This window comes from Python bivittatus, unplaced genomic scaffold (genome assembly GCF_059951505.1).
Source record: "Python bivittatus isolate LINGU-HERP-01145 unplaced genomic scaffold, Pbiv_v1 ctg000330_np1212, whole genome shotgun sequence".
NCBI classification, from domain to species: Eukaryota; Metazoa; Chordata; class Lepidosauria; order Squamata; family Pythonidae; genus Python; species Python bivittatus.
Window position 1 is genome coordinate 41220325 of NW_028277058.1, and position 24347 is coordinate 41244671.

A 24347-nucleotide genomic window follows, 5' to 3' on the forward strand; every position below is an offset into this window, starting at 1 on the left:
GTTTTCTTGATATCTCCAATTTTCTTGAAGAGATCTCTAGTCTTCCCCTTTATATTGTTTTCCTCGATTTCTTTGCATTGTTCATTTAAGAAGGCCTTCTTATCTCTCCTTGCTGTTCTCTGGAAATCTGCATTCAGTTGTTTATATCTTTCCCTTTCACCCTTGCTTTTCGCATTCCTTCTTTCCACAGCTATTTGTAAAGCCTCATCAGACAGCCATTTTGCTTTCTCGCATTTCTTTTTCTTTGGGATGGTTTTAGTTGCTTCCTCCTGTACAGTGTTATGAACCTCTGTCCATAGTTCTTCAGGCACTCTGTCTACCAAATCTAATCCCCTAAATCTATTCATCACCTTCACTGTGTACTCACAAAGAATATGATTTAAGTCATACCTGAGTGGTCTAGTGGTTTTACCTATGTTCTTCAATTTAAGCCTAAATTTTGCAATAAGAAGCTCATGATCTGAGCCACAGTTAGCTCCTGGTCTTGTTTTTGCTGACTGTATAGAGCTTCTTCATCTTTGGCTGCAAAGTACATCAGCATCCTTAACCATTTAAGACCCTAAAGGTTGTTACAAAAACTCTGAAATCTGACCTGTAGCATATAGTGCAGTTCCTTTAGGATGTTTGAAGCAGCTGCATTCTGTGCCAGCTGCAGCTTCCAGGCAACTTCAAGGCACATTGCAGTAGTTGTAACTGGAAACTTGCCAGACTGTGTGCTATTGTGGCCCAGCCAGGAAAGGTTGCAGCTGACACCCAGACACAGCTGGCCAAATGCACTTTGGGCCACCAAGATCACTTGGGCCTCAAATGACAGAGGCAGAGATAGCATACATCCTTGAGACATTTATTGCACCCTGTGTAGGGAATAAATGTGTGGGATCCTATGACAATATCTGTTCTAAATTCCATAGCTTCTATTGTACTTCTGGTGCTGATGGGATCAGGATAGGATGCAACTCAATGTCTGTCCTCTACTTCAGAAATTACTACCTCAAAATTCAGTGAGAATCAACCCATCAAGTGTCCAGGTTGGAGAGTAGATGTTCAGTTTCATGATAAAGACTCAAATTAGCATCCCACTTATGCTTCATTAATTCCTGCACCCCAGGGATATTTCCATGGAGATCTCTATGCCAATTCAAAAGCAGCTCTGGACTTCTGTGATCCCATGTTAGCTGAGTTTGGCCTAAGCCAATCTATTTCTGGTCTAGCTATGCTTTAATCAAAACTGTGATGATGATGTAAACCACAACTTTCTTTTTCAGCAGTGAAGTTTTGCAGAGGATATGGGTATTTCTCTGCTGGAAGGACCTCTTGCCTTGTCTTTCCTCCTAGCTTCTGAGCTTCAGCCCTCTTAGCAAGTCCTTGAAGGGGAATGCTGTTTTGACCCAGAAGGGTGAAATTGACAAGAGATCCTTTTGTTTCTCAGTCTGTTCAGCAAAGTAGGGAGTGCAAAGCACCAGGCTGCTTATATTTTAAATTTTTTCTTTTCCTTTTGTATATGCTAGAGGGGGGAGGACTGATTTTGGTTACCCGGTGCAGTCAGGATGGTGGCAGCATAGAAGTGCTGTCATAATGAGTTCCTGTTTCTGCAGCATAAAAATTCTGCAATTATTTTAGAATGTACTAAGGACATACTGTGCTACCCTCCAATTTTAAAGTGATTTCTAATAGAGGAGAAATGACGACTTGGTAGTCAGGCAGCTTCACACCATTACAAAGATCAGATTGATTTATATATTTTGCAAACAGGCAAATGCACAGAATACATATTTCAAATGTGAAAGAGGGGGCAATAATTTATTTCATTTCCTTTTTGTGTAAAATAATGACAAGGATTGGCGGGGGTCATTGCTCCAAAACCTGCAATAGCTTTGGTATGGTAAATAGGTATCTAGTACAAACCACAATCATGAAAAAAGTAACAAATATATATTGTGATGACTGATTTGTCATTTGTCTTCCCACTCCCCCCACCCCGCCACCCATTCTATGGGTGCTTCTGGTGGGGCACTAAAGGAATGCTGGAGGGAGAACACTGTGGTTTTAGCATTCTAAGGTTGGCAGGAATGAAAATGATTAACTGGTTTATTTCAAATTGCTTTGGAGGGATTGAGGAATGAACGTGACTAGGGTTCTGTTTCTCTCAAAGGAGTGTGCATTGTGCACAGAAATATCCTACGTCCCCCACCCCACCCCCAGAGTTCTTTCAATGTATTCCCTCCCTAGGGTATTCCCCCCAGCCAAAAGACAGCATTTGGGTAATTTCTAGTAATCCCTGACTGACTGCACTGTTTTTCATTTTATCTGTTTGGATCTTTATCAATCATAGGTGAAAATTGAGAACCAGCATGATTTCCAAGACATTGTAAGTGTGGTAGCCATGGCCAAAACTTATGTCACAACAGAGACTTTCGTTGACTCCAAATACGATATCCGAATCCAGAAAATTGGCAACAATTACAAAGCTTACATGTGAGTTGTTTACAGATATTGTGACTATATTGAAGGGATCTAAGGTACTTTTAAATTAAAAACAAAAGTAGTATCCAAAGCAATGTTAGAATTCTAAATACGTATTGCATTCTAAATATTGCATTTTTCTCTTTTCTTAAAGGGTGGCCAAGAAGAGTAATATATGCTACATGAAAAGGTTATATAAACAATAATGACGTTTACATAATACATTCTCTTCTGGTGAGGCTTTAGGCAGCTGCCAAATACATTATCTTAACAGGATTCTGGATCGCAAGTTAAAGAAATTTACACATGTTACGATTGCTTTGCTATTCAGCAGCACCTAAAATAAAGAAGGCATGATCAAGGGTCTAGTGCAGGAAAGAGGACTAGGTAACCAATAGTGGATTTGGTGCTGTCCAGATATGGGAGTTGAAGCCCCAATATACCTGGAGGGCAACAGCTTGCAGAAGGTTGCAGAAGGCTAGAGAAAAGGGCAACTGAAAACTACTGTCAGCATTGGGCTAGATAAGTGTTCTAGGATAATGAATAGCAGCAGCCTGTAGGCATATGGATAACAATGCTTTTTGTAATGGATAGTGACTAATAGTTAAGACTAGGAACTCAAAAATAACAGGGAAAGTGAAGTCCAACTATATGGGTGCACAATCCCTGGGATTTCAAGGTAACTAATCCATGTTATAATTGTACCATCCTTAGAACACACTCCCAAATGCTTCATAAGCTATTGTTTGTTCAAATGTTCTCAGTATAATATTGTCCAGAATGTATTGTATTACAAAGAAGATTTGGTCAAGCAGAATGAAAGACACTTTATCATCAGCTAGCACGTCAGACCATTTTTATACATTCATTTGACAGGAAGAAAGTAGCTAAGTAAAAAAAAAAAAAAGTAATACATTATTCTTACATGATTTACCAACATAAACATATTTGGTTAACTGACAGAAATGAAGTAGAAAGTATACATTTTGATTTCCTGGATAATGTGTATTTTTTTCTTTTATTTTTTATTAATCGCTTTTTTGAAATAAATAGACAGAAAAGAACAAAATTAAAGCAAAGATATAATATCAGTAAGTGGATAGAGAGATTGCAAAAGTTGTGCACTTGATGCTCAGTATACCATAAAAAGCAAACGTTGAGTTATTTTTAACAAAAAGGAAAAGGACTATAAATATTTTTTACATCTCTGAGCTGAATGCCAATATCTCCACTATTTATTATTTAAATATAAATCACCTGACAGAAAAAAGAAATAGAAAAAAGAAGAAACAAGAAAATCTGCCAAAAACATTGAGTAAATATTTAGTTTCTAATTTCTCCTTTGTAGCCTGATATACAGTATTTATAAAATTTCAAATTTTCATATATTTCTAACTTCAATTCTTTAATCAATTCTTTTTCCTCTTAAAATGTACTCTAATGTTTACATTTGCCTTGCTGTATAATATATAATATAGATGGAAACCATTTTGCTTGAATTTAGTCAAATTTCTATTGTGAATGTATGCTGTTAATTTTGCCATTGCTGCCTATTCTCCAAATTTAAGTTCCCAGTCTGATATCATCAGTAACATATCTCTTTGCCAATATTATGCGAGGCTTATCCTCACAGCTATCAACATGCATCTTAGTAAATGGTGATTTTTTGTGCGTGTGTGATATAAAATGTATACAAGCAACATGTAGGAATCTAAATTTCAGTTTAAGTGATGCCATATTTTCTGAGGGCAGAAGAGAAGATGCTAAAGCTATAAAAGTAGGAGGCATCAGCTCTAAGTGAAATGTGGATTCAACTCTTGATCTGAAATGATTTTATAAAAGTCCTGAAAGATTATCACTTCCTGAGCCAGTCAATATAGAGTTTTCTGAACTGAACAGTCATGTATTTGAAGGAACTTCACTATATATCTTGCTTAGCTAATATAATGTCTGTGCTGCAGGAATTAAACCAAAGTGTGTTGGTCTTGCCCAAGCATAATTCAAATGCAATTAAATGTATTTTATAGCTAGTTCTTTTCCAGCCTATGGAAAAATATTTATATCACTGTAACAAGTGATGTGTTCAAAGCTCGTATCATGACTGACACTGAAATTAAGATTCTGAATATCAGTTCCAAAATGTTCTACTTTTCTACACTCCAAATGTAACTTCAGAAGACCAAGTCTGCCAGCGGCACTACCAGCAGGCACAGGCATTAATAACTAGTTACGAGAAAGAAGACTTGAGTCTTTTAATAACACTTCAGGAGTCATTGGGAGAAAGCCAGTGGGTGGCTTTTAGTACCATTCAGTCTCCGGCAGCAGAGATAGCTGTATTTCTACTACAATAGGAAGCAGACTCAATGAAAGCCAGTGGTTTGGTTTTTTTACTCCTATCATCTCCCGTTTTTTAACCAACTCTAAAGCTCACTGATGTCTGTGGGAAGCTTTTGCTTGGCCTTTCTGGCATGGGGCCTCCTGAGCAGTTTAAATTCTACACTACAGAGCGCAAGGTTAATTATTCCACAGGCTTTTCACAGACATTTCTACTGTACAATGCCTGACATACCCTGCAAAGAGTTCATATGGCTGATATAAGAATACTCAACAAGGAATTGGATAAAGATGTAACTACGTGGGAGGTTGCCAGCATTCGGAGGGCCATTTCCAGCTTATGGATGGTGTTACACATTGACTGAGTCATCAGCAACAGTTAAGAGCTTTGAGGACAGCAGGGCTCTGAAAGGATTTTGTGCCAACACACTCTGTCCTGCTTCCCTAATTTCTACCCTCCTTTGTTCAATTTGGAGATGAAATTACAATGTTTGGGAGCACTGATTGTTCTCATGCGGCTTGTTTGTTTTTCCCAGGAGGACATCAATCTCTGGAAACTGGAAAGCAAACACAGGTTCTGCCATGTTGGAACAGATCGCCATGACTGAGAGGTAATGAATAGAAAGAACTACTATTGCTAACATACAATCTTTGGGGCAATCTGATAGGCTTAAGACTGCATTAAGTATTATCCCAAACAACCAGCAGTAGTGCAGAAACTCAGTTTGTATTCTTGAAAATTAAAACATGGCACCTGCTGCTTTCCACCTCCGCTCCTTCTCATTTCACTCCTCCGCTCTACTGTAGCATTCTTTCTCAGGAGTGAGTGAGCACAGTGGGGTGATACCTCCTATTCATCCTATATTATCATGCCAAGAAGGCAGGCAGGGTGAGAGGAGAATATGCCTGAGCTTTTTCAAAGTGTCATTTCCAGTCATGGCAAGTTTCCTATACCAACATTTTCTGCACAGTAATAATATTCAACCTACAAGCAGGTTGCTATATGTGCTTACTACATTGTAATTGTGTGTTTTATTACACATCATGGCAAGGTCTATAGTTAGGTAATAGAGCACCTATCTGCACACAGAAGGCCCTAGGCTAAACCTGGTTGTCTTGAAATAGGCTTAGAAGGCTTCTGTCTGCCTACCTGCCAAGCAGAGTAGATAATACTGAACTCAGTAGGCCAGTATAAGGCAACTTCTTCTGTACACATTCAAATGCAAATATGTAACATATGATATGTAATTATAATTAACATGAAGACTGTCATAGTTTCTTTTAATAATGTACTATGTTAATGTTGTTATACTTCAAGTACTCCTCAATTATATATGTGAAGCACATGAATCTTGCTGGAATCAGATAAATCTTGGTAACCCATATGTTACGTATGAATGCAAAACAAAGGCACAGGTGATTCATCGGCCTTTTATTGACTTCTGATGATGCAATGTTAGTAACAGCTCTTTAGCTGAGTTTTAAACAAATTCGACCAAGAATCCTAGTGTGAATTAATTTGAATGTTCTACTTCCTGCAGTTCCTAGGCATGACTGATGCTAGCCAGAATGAATTCAGCTAGCATTCTCTTGTTCCCCACCTCCCCCAAATTTTGTGGTGGAGTAGATAGTGGCATAATTTTATGAATTGTGAAGACATCTCTTCCATGTTTTTTAAAACTATTTGAACAGCAGGCTTCTAGTGTGGCACTTCTTGGATGGCCACATGACCATGCAAGTTTCTTTTAAGTTGCATTAAAGTATTCAGGATTAAAGTATTCAGGATGAGCTTATTATTGCCTAACTACTACTGATCTTGTTTGAGACTACAGAATTATTTCCCATCTGCACTTATCCTAGAAAGTTTTATGCTTTCTTTCCAGCATCTTCTTTTTCCACCCTTTCATGAGCAGCCACTCCTTTGTTCCCTTCCTCCGTCCCTAGATTTTCATGAAGTTCCTTGTGAATTAGCATGGGCAACCTGTTTGATTTATGGGGCTAATCCATAATGTCAACAGCACATTCCTGGTATCCTTCTCCTCACACAAACCCAGTGTGGGAAAGAATTAGCTCACCAATGATAATTTATTCTAATTTTACAGTCTCCCTACAAGAGAGGTATTCAAATTATCAACTTTGACCCCATTGTTTCTGCCTTTCCCAAATGCTTTGTCACCCCACCGTAGAAGTGCAGTGGCCACTACAATGGCAACATTGTTAGGATGATGTCAGTCAGAAATCAGTACAGGCTATTTCTCCATTAGACACAGACTTCTACCATACGAGGACATTCCAAAGGTATTCCAGAACAGATACAGGGTCTGTGGTATCCCAAGTCCTTCTATATTTCTGAAAAGCCCCCAGAATGAAGGAAAAAAATACACCAAGTCTAAAATTAATATAAGTAATTTCTCCCCCATTGTGTAATGGTTGAAAAGCAAAATTACTAGGAGAAAGAAAAGTTTCTTTAAGGAGAATAAAAGTACAAAAAATACTTCTCCTATCCCTCTGTTCTGTCAGCATTACATACAGCTTTGGAGCAGCAGTTCCTTTGACATCAGATTCCTTGCACTTTTAGGATGATGGTGCTACAAATAACTAATTGTACTCTTTTCATGACTCACAAGATAAGTTACCCAAGTTGACTATTTCATTATGCCCAATGGGGTGGGGCTTGCCCTAACAGAACATCTTTACATTAAATGATTATAGACTACAGAACAGAGTGTTTAGCAAGTATTGCTTCTCATGCAAAGATATGGAAAACTCCAACTCCAACTCTATCTTTTACCCAAGAGTACAAAATCTTATCCTGGTTTGCATCTATTCAGCTTAAATTCAGGACAGCAGCAGACTATACAGACCCTTTTAAACAAGGAGATAACCCTAAATACAGAAAGAAGGGTAATTGGGGAATATGAAATACAGAACAACTTTTTGTCTTTTTGTTCTTCAGTGTACTAGATATTTTGATATTGTTCCAAAAAGATTACATGCAACTTTCCAAAGCAGTACATTGTTCTTGTCAATTCTATAGGTGACTGACAACGTAGGTATAAAAGCTAAAAGCAGCGGCATAACGATCTGCAATAAAATGTAAAATAAAGAAATCAAAGGGATAAAAACAGCTCCTTGGCAATAGCAAAGTATTTAAATTGCATTGAAATCAAGTGAAACCACGATCATCTTTGACCCTATTTTGATGGACATGCCTGTGTGCTTTTCTTGGAAACAATACAGAAGTCGTTTTCCATTGTATTCTTCTGGATTTTTTTTTTTAATTTTCAATCTTACTTACAATCTAGGAATTGTGGACTCTCACACAATTCTAATTAAGTCTAATTAGAATTAATTAGAATTAATTAAGCCAAGGTTGCCTAGGTACTGTCACCCAGCAGAGCAAAAGCATTTTACCTATCATTACAATCAACAAAGAAGATTTTAGGGACTCAGCAGAGAGAATTCCAGGGATAAGATATCACAACCAAAAACACCCAAGCACTACTGCTGTTCTTTTTACCACTGTCACCTACTTACCCAATGTGGGCAAGAAGGAATTGAAGCTGTTTGCTTGTTTCTCTGATCCTTTTCACTTTTGAAATAAAGAGAACAAGCAATGGGTGGGGTGTGTGTGTGTGTGGGGGGGGGGTAATTCTCACTGAAGGCATGTCAAAACATGGGGCCACTTTAAACTTAATGTCCATAAAAGAACATAATAGTCAGGAAGATTCCTATGGCAATGGATCATCCTTCAAGTATCTGTAGCCCTGATCATTGCTACAATTATCTACAAAGAAAATAGAAAGACCCCTTTGTCATATTGTCTGGATACATGGGTAACTACATTCCACGTTCTTTATCCAGACTGGCTTTGTAATCTCCGCAAATTTTTGGAATTTTTGGAATCTGTTGAATGTTTAAGAGAATAGTTCAGCTGCAAGATAGAAACATGCAATTAAAAAATTCCTTTTGCCTGTTTCATTAAGACAACTGTTGCGAGACCATCAATGTTCTAGCAGATTTTCTTCCAGCACTGGAAACTTCTTTTATTTATTGGAGGAAACAGTTCATCAGATGGGAGCATTTGGTATTGCTTGATATAGTAGTGAGAATGAACATATCTAATACGACACAAAATACTACAGTACTTAGTCAAAATACACAATACTGAACTAAGGACAGAGGTCATTCTTTATGTTTCTACAGCTTTCCCAAGGACTTTCTGTGATTCTGTGCAATATAGTCCTCTTTCTTTTCCCACCAGGTTGCTGAGGACATGGTCATTTTAATTGATTGATTATGTGCTATCAGATTGATCTTAGTCACCACATTTATAGATTATCTCCAAGATGATTTGTCCCCAACCTGGTCCTTCAAGTCTTCCAACAGTGCACCTATCACCACTGTAATTGAGTCTATTCACCTTACTGCTGCTCATCTTCTTTTTCTCTTTCCTCCCACCTTTCCCAGCATTATAGACTTCTCAAGAGAACTAGGTCTTTGCACAATGTGTCCAAAACATGATGATTTGAGCCTGGACATTTGTGTGAGAATTTTTGATTAATTTGTTAAGATACATTTTTTGTTTTCTTGGCTATCCATAATATTCTCCCCATTTTTGATGTTGAATTTTCTCCAACACCAAAATTAAAAAATGTCAATATTCTTTCTATTCTGCTTTTTCAAAGTCCAATTTTCACTTCCATAGAGTGTCACAGGGAAAGTCATTACAAAGTTTTTGATCTTTGTAGGTATAGACCCATCACGGCATCTAAATATCTTTTCTAATACCTTCATTGCCACTCTACCAAATGCTAATCTGTGGTGTATTTCTTGACTGCTTGTTCCTCTACTGTTGACAGTTGAATGTAAAAAGCAGAAGCTATACAATATTTTAATGTCTTCATTGTCAACATGGTATAGTCAGAGATATTTTAATTCAAGAAACCATCTGTATTATTAGCATACGGTCATACATTTTGATAAACTGCTGTAAAACAAATCTATTCATTTTGTGGAAAGTTAAGAATATTCCTATCCCTGAATAGGAGGCTTGTTTGATTTTTTTTTTTTAAATCACAGTTTAAACAAATAATAATCCCATCTGGTTTCGGCAGATACCGGCTCTGGGCAGATTCTGTTGCAGAGATGTTTGGCGGCCTTGACATCTGTGCAGTCAAAGCTGTTCACAGCAAGGATGGGAAAGATTATATCATTGAGGTGAGGAGCTGAATGAGTGGAATGTAAGTACCATTTAAATAAAGAGATTCAGCATGGCAAACCATCCAGACACACATGCAGATATTTCAGCACTTAGCCCACATATCCCCTTCATCTATTCCATCCTAGAACTGATTCATTTAATTCGTTTAATAGAAGACAGAGTACTTGGCTTCAGAATATTTGGGTGTTAACTATTCTCAAGTTTACATACCTTGATCAAAATTTTAAGAGAGCGTCTTTCCATGTCAGCCTGCCAGCACCTTTCAAGCACCTTCCATGCCTTTAAATTTCAATGGATGGGTGTTGTTGTTGTTTTTTCTTAGGATGCCCCTTGGGAAGAGGGGGATGCTATGAATGGAAATAACAAAGGGCAGGGGAAGAAAGACCCATATTAACTTGAAAAAAACTTTTAAAATTAGCAGCTCAATAACAATGTTCAGGATGCTAATTCCACTCAACTCCCTTTTTCACTTGCTTCATTGGTATAGATGGTAAGTACTTGATCTAAAGGAGAGAGAGAAGGAGGTAGAGCAAAGTTGAATGCCCTATAATAGAGAGGACTCATCTCTTTTCACCAACCAGCTTTTCCAGTCTGCACCACAATGGGATGTGCAGACTGAACTTTGTGCTGTTTTCATTAGAGTTGGGAAGCTGGCCAACTCAAAGGAAGGAAAGAGTAGATTATACATATCAAAGCAGTGATATAAGAAAAGAAAAAAAAAGTTTAACACAGGGAGAAATGGAACAATGCTAATGAAAGGCTGGCTGAGTCTAAAGATAAGCAAAACCGATGACCTTGTTGGTGGCCATCAGACCAGAAAAACATGGTCTGTCCTCTCCTGTGTCTTTTAACAATTAACCAAAAATCAGCAGGTGAAATTATTCAGTGCATGGTGCTTTCCAGATGTTTGGCAATAATTCCCACAATCCCTTGCCATTGGTCATGATAATTGAAACTGATAGTTGAAGTCTAAACATCTGGAGGGCACCAGCTTATCCCATTGTGTTAGCCTTCCTTAGTTGCTGATTTTAATATTTCTTCAGGAAGTTCTAAGATGTATTAGTTCTTCTCCTCTGTTGCCAAATTCCAAACAAGTCTTGGATCAGAGCTGCAGCTTATTTGAGATTCCAGATAAAACAAAATAAGGAAATTCCCTGAGGAGCTTGTGGGTGGCATGAATAATAAATCCTTCTGTCCCTCCTCATCAGGGACACTCTAGGTCTAAAAAAACTGAAGTTTTTGAAGTAAGGCTTGCCATGCTGAGAGAAACTTATTTGTGGGAGTGGGGAGGGTCAAGCTATGGAGAGGGATGGATATTTGAAAATCATCAAAGCTGAAATGCAAGACCTGCTCAAGAGGGGGGAGAGAAGATAATCAGGGCAACTGGAGAGAAAAATGAGCAAGTGTCCTTGGTTACCATATGAGGATGCTGGAATGGAGACTCGGTGTCTGCCCTGCTATAAACTCCACCAACGCAGGGAGGTGAGTAAAACCGGCCTACTGCAACATTCAGGGCCACTGACATATCCAAATAGCTGCATGTGGGAGAGCATTCCCACCCACTGAGCCTTGGGAAGCTGATGAGAACCACATGAGCCCTCCAGGACCAGCACATTCTTCTGTTGCATAAATGTCCTGCAGGAATCAATGACAGGTCAAAGGTTGTGTGACACAAGTGTGCTGCCAGGAAGGGGAAAATGCCTGCTTTTGCTATTCCTTCTCTTCCTGTAAATCATGCAAGAGCAATTGTTGTGCTGGTCACTTTTAATAGTTAACACAAAACTGTACTCATCAGCAGCTTCATATGGAGATGCTATATATGTGGGTGGCTGCAGGCCAAAATCTAATAATGATTTTTCATCTCGTTATCCCAAGTTATACTTTAGAAATCCTAGGAGTACTGTTGATAGCAAAACATTTAAAAACACAATCCAGGAAAGTTAAACGCAGCACAGGATATTAGCAGATTAGGCTTTTATTGCACAACTGCTCTGCCTCATTCTTGGAATTTTACAAGAGATCTAAACAATATTGTTCTGCATTTCTCATTCTCCCATCTTTTTCCATGGCTGCTCCAGCTATTTTTCTCACCAGAAAAAGCATTGATTAAGAGGAAAAAGATAGGTGTCTGATTTCCTTTTATTGCTAGAGATAGGAATCCTCTGTCTGGAAGAGCATCTCATTTCTGGTCCTACTTTCCTGTATGTTACAGCTTGCCTACTTACCATCATCACTGCATGACTGAAGATCCCTCCCTCCCAAATCATTAACTGTGGTTATTCCTCCCCACGTCTCTAGGAAGAGAACATGCATTAAAAATGAAGGGAAAGCAAAGTAAAGCAAAGTAAGAAGGGCCGTTCCTTAACTAAAATGAAAGAGTTAATCAGTATTTCTGTTAGTGGCCATTTCATTTGTGCGATATGAAATGTGAAATCTTCCCAGTACAAACAGAAGACTGAAGAAAAGTTAAGTCACTTTTTTTCCCAGTTGTATGATCCCAATCTTTTATACAAAGCCCCACTTTTACTTCTCCATCTAGACAAAATAAGCATGCAGATCTACTCCCATGTATAATTCTCCATCTAAACTGCTCCTGCTTGCAAACTGTGTCTGTATACGTATGTCTCAGCATCCTACCTTGTGGATTTTCTGAGGCCAAGGGCTCAGGAGAAGCCAAATACCATAACGATCTACTCCTAAAAGGGCCCCAACTGTTGGAAGCGGGCCACTGCTTAGCCAACCAAATAACAAGCAGATAGTAAGGAAATGTATGTATGGAAGGCAACACAGATCTGGATCATGATCACTGGATGGGGCAAAATCAAGGACTCTTTTAGTAATGCTGATTGAGATCACTGAGAAATAATTGCTTAATCTTTGCCCACTACGTATAATTCCAGTATGTGAGATGTATGAATATATAGGGAATGGGGGCAATGTGGGTCACAGATATGAATATGGGACGGAGGTGTACTGAACACTATAGCTATTCCATTACCCACCAGCCACAACCACTTGCTTAGCCTACTCTTTTTAAACACTGCATGAGACTGTAATTAGCTAGGAAGATGAGAAAGAATCACTTACCAACTCCAAAAAGTGAAGTATCTTTAATAAAAGAATTGCAGCAAACCCTATAGAATGAAACTCTATAGGATGAATTTCAGCAAACCCTAAAGGATGAATGCTGCTATTGACATGCTTCCAAAAGCAGCTGAGGTTTTTTTCATAAATGTTTAAGTCACAGGCGCAATAAGGTACACATCAGGGGATCAATCAAATCAATAAAATAAATCTTTTTGAAATATGCATTCATCCCCTTCTCAGATTGTGCATAACGTTTGAGTTGATATTTCTGTTATTTTTAAAGCATTCATGTATGGGTATTTATTTATTTCCCATTACTTATTCACTGCCACAGTTGTGCATCTCTAGGTGGCTCACAAACCTAAAAACCATATAACCATATCAGAATGCTCATTAAAATAACATAAAATTAAGATAGTATACTAAAGGGCAGGTGTTAATCTCCAAAGGCTAGTTGAAACAGCCATGTTTTAGCATCTTTCTGAAGATAACTTAAGTCCAACCAGATCTCCTGGGGATGGGGATGGGGATGGGGATGGGGATGGGGATGGGGATGGGGATGGGGATGGGGATGGGGGTGGGGGTGGGGAGACTTACTCCAGAGGGTCAGGACAGCCATGGAGATGTACTACTTTCACTGCCCCATCTCCTGAATATTAGCAGATAGAAACACATCACCAGGTAGTGAAAAAGTTCATCTTCTACTTTTAGATTAGCTGCTGATGACACAGTAGCAGATGAAGAGACATTCTTTTTATCAATTGACAGTCCCTCTACTTCAAAATATAATCATTTCATTGTTCTTTGTATTTAGCCCTACTGCTTGGCATAAAAGCCTAGTTAACCTTGTGCTACTGGACATGCTCACACCCTCCCATTGATGTTTTTAATTAGCTTTTCTAATTGTCCAAATTTCCTGACTTAACTCATGAAAACAGGAACGTTTAGCCTACAGAGTTCATGGAAATGAGGAAGTAGCAGAAGAAAAGGGGCTTTCTATGTAGATTCTTTTCTTTGACCATCTCCCTCCTTCCTTTGATGAGATACTTTTATCAGGAGAAAACAAGTGTCGTGGAGATAGCCACAAACTGCACAGCGGTGAAAGCCAGAACTGCATGTCTGGGTCAGCCAGTTTTCTTTCAGCTGTTACATGGAAGACTTCTTCCCAGAAACAAGGAAAATCAGCTTTGTGCTGAGTTTCATGTATTTACCTCAGCACTACAAGGTCACATTGTATTAAATACAGCCTGACTATAAATTAATGTAAAATAATTCCTTCCAGTTTAATGCAGAAAGCTTTATCCTCCAATGTATTTTAATGATGTGACAACACAGCTATGATTGTTAATCTTCTATTGCTGCTTCTACTTCTTTCAATGTTTATTTTACTCCCAATTTTTATGTTGTATTTTATTTTCACTGTTGAATTTGAACAACTGTAAATTGTTTTTCAAGTTTTTTAATGGAAAGCAATATACAACTAAGAGCCACTTTGGTGTAGTGGTTAAGGCATCAGGCTAGAAACCAGGAGACCATGACTTCCAGTCCTGCCTTAGGGACGAAGCCTTCTGGGTGCTCCTGGGCCAGTCACTCTCTCTCAGCCCTAGGAAGGAGGCAAGGGCAGACCACTTTTGAAAAACCTTGCCAAGAAAACTGCAGGGACTAGCCCAGGCAGTTGCCAGGAGTCAACACTGACACGAAGGCATAAATAAAAATATTCAGCTATTTCAGATAGATAGGGAAACTGATCTTGCAGATGTTGCTGAACGTCTCATGCTCACAGCATTCCTCACCCTGGGCCTGCTAGAAGACAGTTTTCTTGAAACTCTGAGCTAATTTCCCCAATCCTGGTTTCATAGGATCCACCCCTATTTTGTACTATCATAAAAACATCATTTTTACCAGTCTCCTGCAGCTTCTGTTACTTAGTACCGTTAGAATTTTATTGTAAACTACCAAGAGACTCTGGTGGTATTCCAAGTTAGATAAAATAATTTAAATTGGGAACATGATACCTGCAGGGATGGAGGTGGCAGCAAATGACAAAATGTGTTACAACACTGGGACATAAACCACAAGATATACATATTTATGTGCCACGTGTAAAAAAGGCCAGAATTTGTGCTGTGATGTCATATTTCATCATTTTCACCAGTTTGTCCTAGACCCATGGTTGGCAGGGTTGCTTTCCAAGTCATGTCCTGGTGTCCCTTCCTTCACCATTCTAGTACATCCTTGCTCACATTGTTAAACATAGTTCAGGGGGAGGCGAACACAGCAATTTTTGTAGTTTTGCAAACTTTTCAACTTCTAAGCCTACTGATGCCTTCTACTTTTTCATGGAAGATGTTCTGACTACATATGGAGCCAGAGAGAGAATAAATTCATTATTATCACTCTGGTGAAGAATATCAGAGTTGCTATTTTTATTGAGTAGAACTACAAAGACTTTGGAGATATGAGGGCACCATCTTGTGGTCAGAATGAGCATGCAACTTATAATTTCAGGGGAAATACATGAAAACTAAAGCTGCTCAGTGAGCATGTAACTGAAGGGAGGGGTTAATGAAGAAACATGCACTTGGTTAATGCAGCTTGGTTTGTGAAGAGTTCTGTGACACTCTTGCTCACCGTATACTGTGATCTAGCTTTTTCCATCCTGCAAATTCGCAAGGCATTAAAAACTTGGCTTTGCCATCAAACATGGGGCCCTGACAGCATGGGGGAGCCGGTTTTTTGGTTATATCGATCGTGTGATGTTGTGGTTCTTGACTATTTATGCTCTTTTATGCGGTGTTATGTTATTTATGTTTTCAATTATTGTTTGTGTTTTTACTGTTTTTGTTTTGCTAGCTGTCCAGAGTCATTTATATGAAATGGACAGCCATATACATTTATTAAATAAATGTATGTTGGCTGCCTTCACACATTACATTATGCCATAAAGTGGTGCTGGTTTAAAAAAACTACACAAACCCATCCAATTACAGTTTATTGAGTAAACTATCATGAAGCAAACCATGGCTTAGCACACTGTATAAATGGAGCAATGAATAGGGAAGTTTTTCAGTCAAGACTGAAATTGTGTTAAATTTCTCAAGGAAAACTTATATAGCAATTTATGCATTAGCTAGATTACAGTTGTAATAGCATCTTCATGAAATCTGGAGAGCTTTAACTTCTTTCCTGTGTCTGGAAAAGTTGATTATGTTCTTCAACTTAAAAAATATGAGTGATGTCATTGAAACAGTTGTCACATTAAAAAAAAGTTTCTGAATTGTATGGAAACGGACACCCAAGTGATCAAGAAGCAAAGCCACAATGTGTTTGAACATATGTTTTTGCAATGCCTGAGCTTTTCTGCTGCATTAGCTGATATAATCAGATTTAAAAGACTGTTTTCATTGTTTCACACAGGTGATGGATAGCTCAATGCCTCTGATAGGAGAACATGTGGAAGAAGATAGGCAGCTTATAGCTGATTTGGTGGTCTCCAGGATGACACAGACTTTAATGACTGTGGGATCTTCTCCTTCACCTCTGAGGCCTTGGGTAAGAACAGGAGGCATCTTTCACAGAAATCAATCAAATAACATTTAAATATATGCTGGTATACGACCATAATAAAGATTTGATTTGACATCTAAATACACAGACCTCTTCAATACCTTCTTAATAAAAATGTTACTCTGAATAATATACTATGCTAATTTTTTTTCTTGAGATCCTAACTAGAGCCAGTGCAGACAAGATGTGTAATTCTGTAGTTTTTATATAAGTTATGCCGTAACTGAGGCTGCAATTTAAAGTGGAAAACTGGACAGAGGGGAAAAGGACTTGAAATTCCTTAGTTGTTTTTACAAGAGCATAGACAACTGTGTAGCTACATGTAGTTCTATTTATTCAACAAGTACAGAATATTGTAAATTTGCATATGTAATTTTCCTGTGTCTCTACCAAGTTTTATCTAAAATTTATATATATATAATTAAAAAGATGGAAATGCTGTGTGAAAAACAGCAATGAAAATGGCTGGAAATAGTAATTTCATCTCTTATCTGAATACTTGGTTGATACAAAGCATACTCCTTATAAAGTCTTTGGACAGGTAGCCAAAATCAAATGGAAAATGTGAAGTCCACCCCTCAATGTGGTTAATTCTGAAGGCAGCAGTCACATTAGCCATCCCTTCCAAATAACCTGTCAAAGTCCACCAAGCCAATCAGCTTCTGAATCAAGGCTAGGAAAATGTATTTAAAAGGCACTGAACAACCTAGGGAATGTTCTTGACTTGAAACCCCACATTAATCAATATGTTTTAATTGTTGCACTGTGTTCAATCTCAAATCGGACATAAGTGCCCTTATTTTAGAAACTTAATTATTCACAGCATCAATTGTTCTCCAATTATATATGCTACTTCCAGACCCACAGACACATGCCTGTGCATATCACTTGCTCAGGAACTATAGCAAAAGAGAAATATCATCCTCATGTTGTTTTCTTGGTCTTCTAACTTGTTGCTGTGGAAAGCTGATTGCTAGACCAGGCCTCTGATCTAGCGGGTCTCTTCTTATCCTAAGATCAAAGCTATGGATAAAAACCAACTAAACCTGAGCATTTCTGAATCCCCATTTATTCATTGTAAAAGAACTAAGCATGCACTATTTTTTCTACTGACGTGAAGGACTTTTAAATGTGTTTGGTTTGGCTCAGATCACAGCCTATATGCAAGTTTCTAGACTAAAAAGTTCCAATATATTAAAGAACTGAGCATTACTGTAGAGGAGACTTCTCCCTTTACAGAAGTACCATAGGATTTCCCAGAAAGTACATTATGGCCCACTAGCATGTCATTTACCACTCTGCAGTAGATCTAATTTCTGCAGGTTGTTCAGATCCTTATAAAGGATACCGGTCTGGTCTCGAGATTGCAAGGTTTGCCCTAGGCAGCTTTTGAGATAGTGTATATTACAATTAGTCATGCTTCATTAAGTGAACCTGACTTTGTAAACTAAAGAAGCATTAGAAAAATAAGAGGGTTTTGGTTAATTAAAGGCTGTGCAAAAAAGAAGTCAGCTTTCCCTGTTGTACTGCATGAATCTGCACCTACCTAAATTCTTCCTTCTATTCTGATAAGGAATAAAAGTTCTAGATGTCTTACACATTTTGCTAAGCAACTGATATTACCATAAAGTTATATAATTTGCGCTGCTCATCTACAAAACATCTTCCCCATTTATTCTTGCTACAGTCAAGGATTAACTATAGATAAAAGCTTATGGTATATAAGTTTGAAGTTGCTATGGGCAATTCATAACAGACTCTGTTGGTCCTCTTTGTGATATTCTGATTATACTTTACTATCTTTATTTCAAGCCTCCATCACTGAAATCACAGATGCAGCCACAGTCAGGACCACATCTTGGACAGCTTTCACAACCTCGACCACCGCCTCAAGGTAACTACCTCTACTGTGTAATTTTGAAGCAAAGTTTTAAGAGTGAGGTACTAGCATCATTTGTAAATCTGAGGGTAGAGAAATGTGGCTTTCAACAAAACATGATTTCTGCTGATTTTTTTGAGGGGAATACGGTGACAGGGCAGGGTTAAGCTTAATAAATTACAGCAGTATTTATAGAGAAGGGGAAAAGATTAAGAATATATATTTCTTCTCAGACAGCCCATCCTGAAAAAATATTAGATTTAACATCCAAGGTTAATAAGGAAATAGAAGCAATGCCAACAAAAACTTGAAAAATGTTGAAATATATTTTTGTTTCAGATACACAGCTTGCACACAGATTGAATTTAGATTTTAAAAGCTGAAGAGCAGAATTTAAAATGGAGATTAGGAGAATGTTAGAGAACTGAGACAATAAAGATGTTTTTTAAAAACTTTTGCTAAGATATGGCGAGGATCCACAAACATCTGTGCCAGTGGGTATGTGTGACATGAGACTGTAGCGGGAGTGCTCAAAGGAAATGGCTATCCTGGGAGGCTTGCCATTTACAAAATGGCTGTTAGAGTTGGCACCACAGAAAACACTAATTTGCCAGAAGAAAATTTCTGACCTGCTTCTCTTCCATCCTTTCTAACTCAGTGTATTTGCTATCAGCCCCAGTTAACCTTTTGGAGGTTTCTCCTTCTATAGCTTCTTAGTCTTAAAGAAATTAGCTACATGGGGGGAGCCATACATTCAGCCACCTTTGTGATAAGGTTCCAAAGTTGACCATGAGAAAAAAGAAAGGCACAGAGATAATATATTCATAAGAACAATAGTCATTTTAAAATATTTGAATGCTTTGACATTTCATAGAACTCTTCATCAGCCAAGTTGGTTAATAATCCAAGGAAAAGGAGCAGCCAATCTTCCAGCAAGCTTGTGTCAGTTCATGGTCATAATGCTAATGATGAAGACCACATCTTTTATAAAAACTAATCTTGTTTCACAGACACAGTGTTTGTGTTCCTTTGCTCCAGGTGGCCCATGGCAGCCTCACGGATCACAGCCCATACAGCCAGGAGCCCCACCCCAGCAAAGGCTGTCCCCACAGGGTCAGCAACCTCTGAGCCCTCAGTCCACCTCATCACAGCAGCAAAGGTCACCTGGATCTCCCCAGCAAACTAGATCGTCAGCAGGAAGCTCACCAAGCCAGCCATCAAAATTAGGCATGTTTCCTTCCCAGCAGCCTCGACCTCCAGCACAAGGATGGGCTCCTGGCCAAGGATTCAGTGAACCTTCCAAGCAACACCCTCATCTAAAGTATGTGGCATGTTTTGTGGTGGATAATGCATGCAATTTAAAGTAAGATCAAGCCATTATCAGTGTCTCAAGAACAGAGCAACATCAAAGAAAGTGCAAGATATGTAAGATACTCAGCAATTGAACTATAGCACATAAAGGGTAGACTCCCTTAAACGTAACTTTTGGTATACTGTCAGTCTTACCTAGGGAGAAACATTTTTCAGCTTAACCATGGCAAGCCCTGAAAATAATCTTCAAACCTAACAACAATCTCAGAACTAAGCAAAAGGAAGCTTCTCCTTTTTGCTGGCAATGTCAAAGGTTAAAGGTAAATTCCAGTGATACAGTGGTGCTTAAAGTTTGTGAATTCTGCTTAAATAGGACCTAAAAATTATTTGTTCTTCACACAAGGCTTAAAACTAGATAAAGAGAACCGAATTAAAGAAATGAGCCAAAAACATTATACTTGCTCATTTTTTTATTGAGGAAAACAATCCAAAACTACATATTTATGTATGGCAAAAGTATGCAAACCTTTGCTTTCAGGAATTAATGTGCCCACCTTATTGGTCAGCAATAACTGTTAACTAAACATTTCTGATAGCTGTTGATCTGTCCTACACATCAGCTTGGAGGAATTTTAGCCCATTCCTCCTTACAGAAAAAGAACTTCAACTTGGGAATATTGGTGGGCTTCCTCAAACGAATTGCCTATTTCAGGTCCTTCCACAACATTTCCATAGGATTAAGGTCAGGACTTTGAGCTGGCTATTCCAAAACATCAACTTTCTTCTACTTTAGCCATTCTTTGGTCAGACGGCTTCTGTGCTTTGGATGATTGTCTTGCTGATCCTCTTGGAATAGCAATATCATGGACAGATATCCTGATATTTTCCTGTACAATTTGCTGGTACAATTCAGAATTCATAGTTTCATCAGTGATGGCAAGCCATCCTGGTCTAGGGACAGCAAAGCAGGCCCAGCCATGATACTACCACCATATTTCACAGATGGGATAAGGTTCTTATGCTGGAATGCAGTGTTTGCCTTTTGCGACACGTAACACTTTTCATTCAAGCCGAAAAGTTATATTTTGGTCTCAATCCATCCACAGAACATGCTTCCAAAAGTCTTCTGGCTTATCCATGTGGTCTTCTGCAAACTGGGTAGCAATGTTCTTTTTAGAGGGTAGTGGCTTTCTCCTTGCAACCATACCATGCACACAATTGTTGTTCAGTGTTCTCCTGATGGTGGTCTCATGAACATTGATTCACCAATGCAAGAGAGGCCTTTAGTTCCTTAGACATTACTCTGGGATCTTTTAAGATCTATCAGAATATTACACTCCTTGCTCTTGGTGTCATCTTGGTCAGCCACTCCTGGGGAGGGTAACAATGGGGTTGAATTGCCTCCATTTGTAAACAATCTGCCTTACAGTGGACTGGTAGAGTCCAAACTCTTTGAAAATAGTTTCATAACCATTTTCAGCCTGGTGAGCATCAAAAACTGTATTTCAGAGGTCCTCAGAAATCTGAGCCATGACACACTTCCATGTAACTATGTTGCAAAGATCAGACTTTGATACTGAATAACCAGAATTTTGTTCTTTAAATAAGGCAAGACCTCCCACACTGCACCTGATTATCATCCCATTGATTAAAGCATGTGACTCTAATTTCTCCTTCAAATGAACTGATAATCCTGGAAGTTCACATATTTTGCCACACACAAATATGTAGCCTTAGATCATTTTCCTCAATAAATCAATGAACAAGTACAATGTTTTTTACTCATTTAATCGGGCTCTCTTTATCTAGTTTTTAGGACTTGTAGGGAGAACAGATCACATTTTAGGTCATATTTATGCAGAAATACTGAAAATTCAAAAGGGTTCATAAACTTTTAAGCATCACTGTAGGTGCCTAACAACAGTTCCTAAAGCTTCTAGATTTTATGAAGGAAATAGCCATGTTTTTATCCCTTTTTTTTTCTCCTTTTCAGCAAATCACAATCCTTAACAAACACCTTCAACATCTCAGAATCTTCACAGCGAGGTATTACCAATGAAGATGTGGCAAAAGCTGAAACCATCCGCAACCTGAGGAAGTCATTTGCTAGCCTGTTTTCTGATTAGTATCGCAATCCAACCTTAGAGCAATTTTGGATATTTGAGTCATGTTACCTTGCAAATTCCTCACTCATTTTATATTTCCCTATACAAATTTGTCCTTAAATGTATCAATCATTACGGTTTCTTGTATGGTCTATTCATATGTACAGCAAAGGGGGAAAAAACATAAAAAAAGGAATTGAATCTGCCTCCCTGTGCTCTGGATCTCACTGGCATCCAAATAATATCCATAACTTCTACAGATGCAAACCTATGTCCATGGGCACTTATGTGTACTATCAGGCCTACAGAATGTTGCAGTGCATATAAATGGCTTTGAACCTTTGCTGTGCCATTTACGGCAGATGTGCAGAAGAGAGGCAAGTGAGGTGTGCAGAAGAGAGGCAAAATCAATCCCCTCGATACTCATTTACCTTAACTATTTTTATCTACTAGCATGATTCTTCATACATCTTTTATAATGTCCTATAGGCATCACAGTAAAAATCAGCTTCTAGTTTACTCTGTTTAAAGGCTCACACTTACAAAACCACACCTCTAAAAATGTGTTATCCATGACATCCCTTTGAATCCGGAATCATCTAAATTCAAATTTCCTGAACGTAATTATTCTAACAATCCTTAGCTAGCACACAGTTAAGACGCACAGAAGTTGAACCATTTTACTTTGGTCAGTACACATCCAGGTTTAAATCCATTCTGGTTTCCAGGTGCAGCAATGTATAAAGAGATCAGTTGAAGTTAAAATGCTTTGCTTGCTCTGTTACAATAGTGCAACTTACCTAAGACTCAGTATCAGCTGTGCTATTTCCAAGTAATAAATTAATCTACATTGATGTGAGCCTTTATATTGAATTACCATGTGTTTGGAAAAGAATATACAGATCTTGAACTACACCTACCAGCATGTCAGAATTCATCTTTATAGCAGTATAACATGTATTTCAGAAAAAAAAAAGTGACTGAAGCAAAGAACTTTGAACCACATTGGGACAAGGATTTCACAATGAACTACCTCTCTAGAGATATTTAAGCATCATAAAATTCTTGTTTTGCAAAGGGAAGTAACCACAAGCCAGTTACATATATGCATACAAAAGTGATAAAACTGTTTAGAAAGAAGCCAGCCACCAGGAAGTAGAGCAACTTAATATTTTAGTGCCAGCAAAACAGGAAGTAACAGCACATTCAGGATGAAAAACATGGGAAAAGAATGTGTTTCTTTCCAGCCTCAAGACTTCCCGCTCCCCCATACCAGTGTCCAAATTATGCATTATAACGTTAACATCTTGGCAGCCCAACAAAATCAGGATACAAGTTTAAAAAAAGGAGTTGAGGAAGAAAATAAGAGCCCTGCTGCAAAATTTTAGCAGGACCGTTCTCACTTTAAACTTTAATATGATGGAGTTCCCTTTTATTGCACTATTTATGCAAAACTGATGTAAATGGGACATTGCACTTAACAGAAATGCTGTACATAATTAGAATTTAGAGTAAGCACATCATTTGTTTTTCAAATCAGAAGAGTCAAATTCAAAAAAGCCATACCACCTGCTTTGCTCCTTATTGTTTGCACAGCCAAGGCTCTGGTTATGTTAGCAAGAGAAAAAAAAAATTTTTTTTTCACCCCAAGTTGAAAAACAGAACCTTACCTGTTGCCCTGCCTTTTCCCTAAATCCCGTAAAAGCATTTGGTAGACTGAGCAAAACAAATGCCACCACTGCTTTGAATGTTTAGCAGCTATTCGGAACGAACTGATTATCTGAAGAACAATTCAGCATTTCAAGTAGAGGAAAGATAAGGGGACCTTTCCATTTAAAGTAAGCTGATTTGCATTGTTTGTCAAACCCAGTGCACACTCTGCTGAGCTAAATTTTCATAGTAACTTAGCCTAATTTCTTTAACATTATTGGTATGACCAAACTCTGAATGTGTCATGCAGGATGGCAATATACCTCCAACTGTTTAATGACTTCACAGTTTAAAAGGAAAAGAGACTGGACTACTATAGAACTTGCTAGTGCAATTTCCCATGCACCAGCACATCAGATTAACATAATCCCTAGATCTACTTAATTTCACCTTCAACTCTTCTCAAGGAAGTTTAACCTACCTCAATAAGGACAGAACACTTACATACGAGTCCTTTTTGCACTGGAATATTACATAAATGTTAAATAATTCCTCTCACAACTAGTTACCCTGTTTTGCAAGCAAAGGGCTAATTGCACCAATGTGGTACAGTTGTTGGGACAAAGGTTTTTATCATCGCAATATTCTGAGCAGTATGCATCCTAAGGGGAAATATGCCACCACAGGACAAGTATTAGAAATACAACTATAAAGGACCAATAGTTTG

At 38.2% G+C, this 24347-nt stretch overlaps 1 protein-coding gene across 1 annotated transcript in view; it reads left to right on the forward strand.

Annotated features, from left to right (window-relative positions):
- Window positions 1-23936, forward strand: part of LOC103062299 (synapsin-3) — a 69914-nt gene extending 45978 nt beyond the window's left edge. The window contains exons 3-9 of the mRNA XM_088141085.1: window positions 2333-2475; window positions 5334-5408; window positions 9915-10017; window positions 16526-16660; window positions 18488-18569; window positions 19593-19875; window positions 21859-23936. Of these exons, the coding sequence (XP_087997211.1) occupies window positions 2333-2475; window positions 5334-5408; window positions 9915-10017; window positions 16526-16660; window positions 18488-18569; window positions 19593-19875; window positions 21859-21991 (954 nt within the window). The 3' untranslated portion in view covers window positions 21992-23936. The remainder of the gene's footprint in view (window positions 1-2332; window positions 2476-5333; window positions 5409-9914; window positions 10018-16525; window positions 16661-18487; window positions 18570-19592; window positions 19876-21858) is intronic.
- The last annotated feature ends 411 nt before the right edge of the window (window positions 23937-24347 follow it).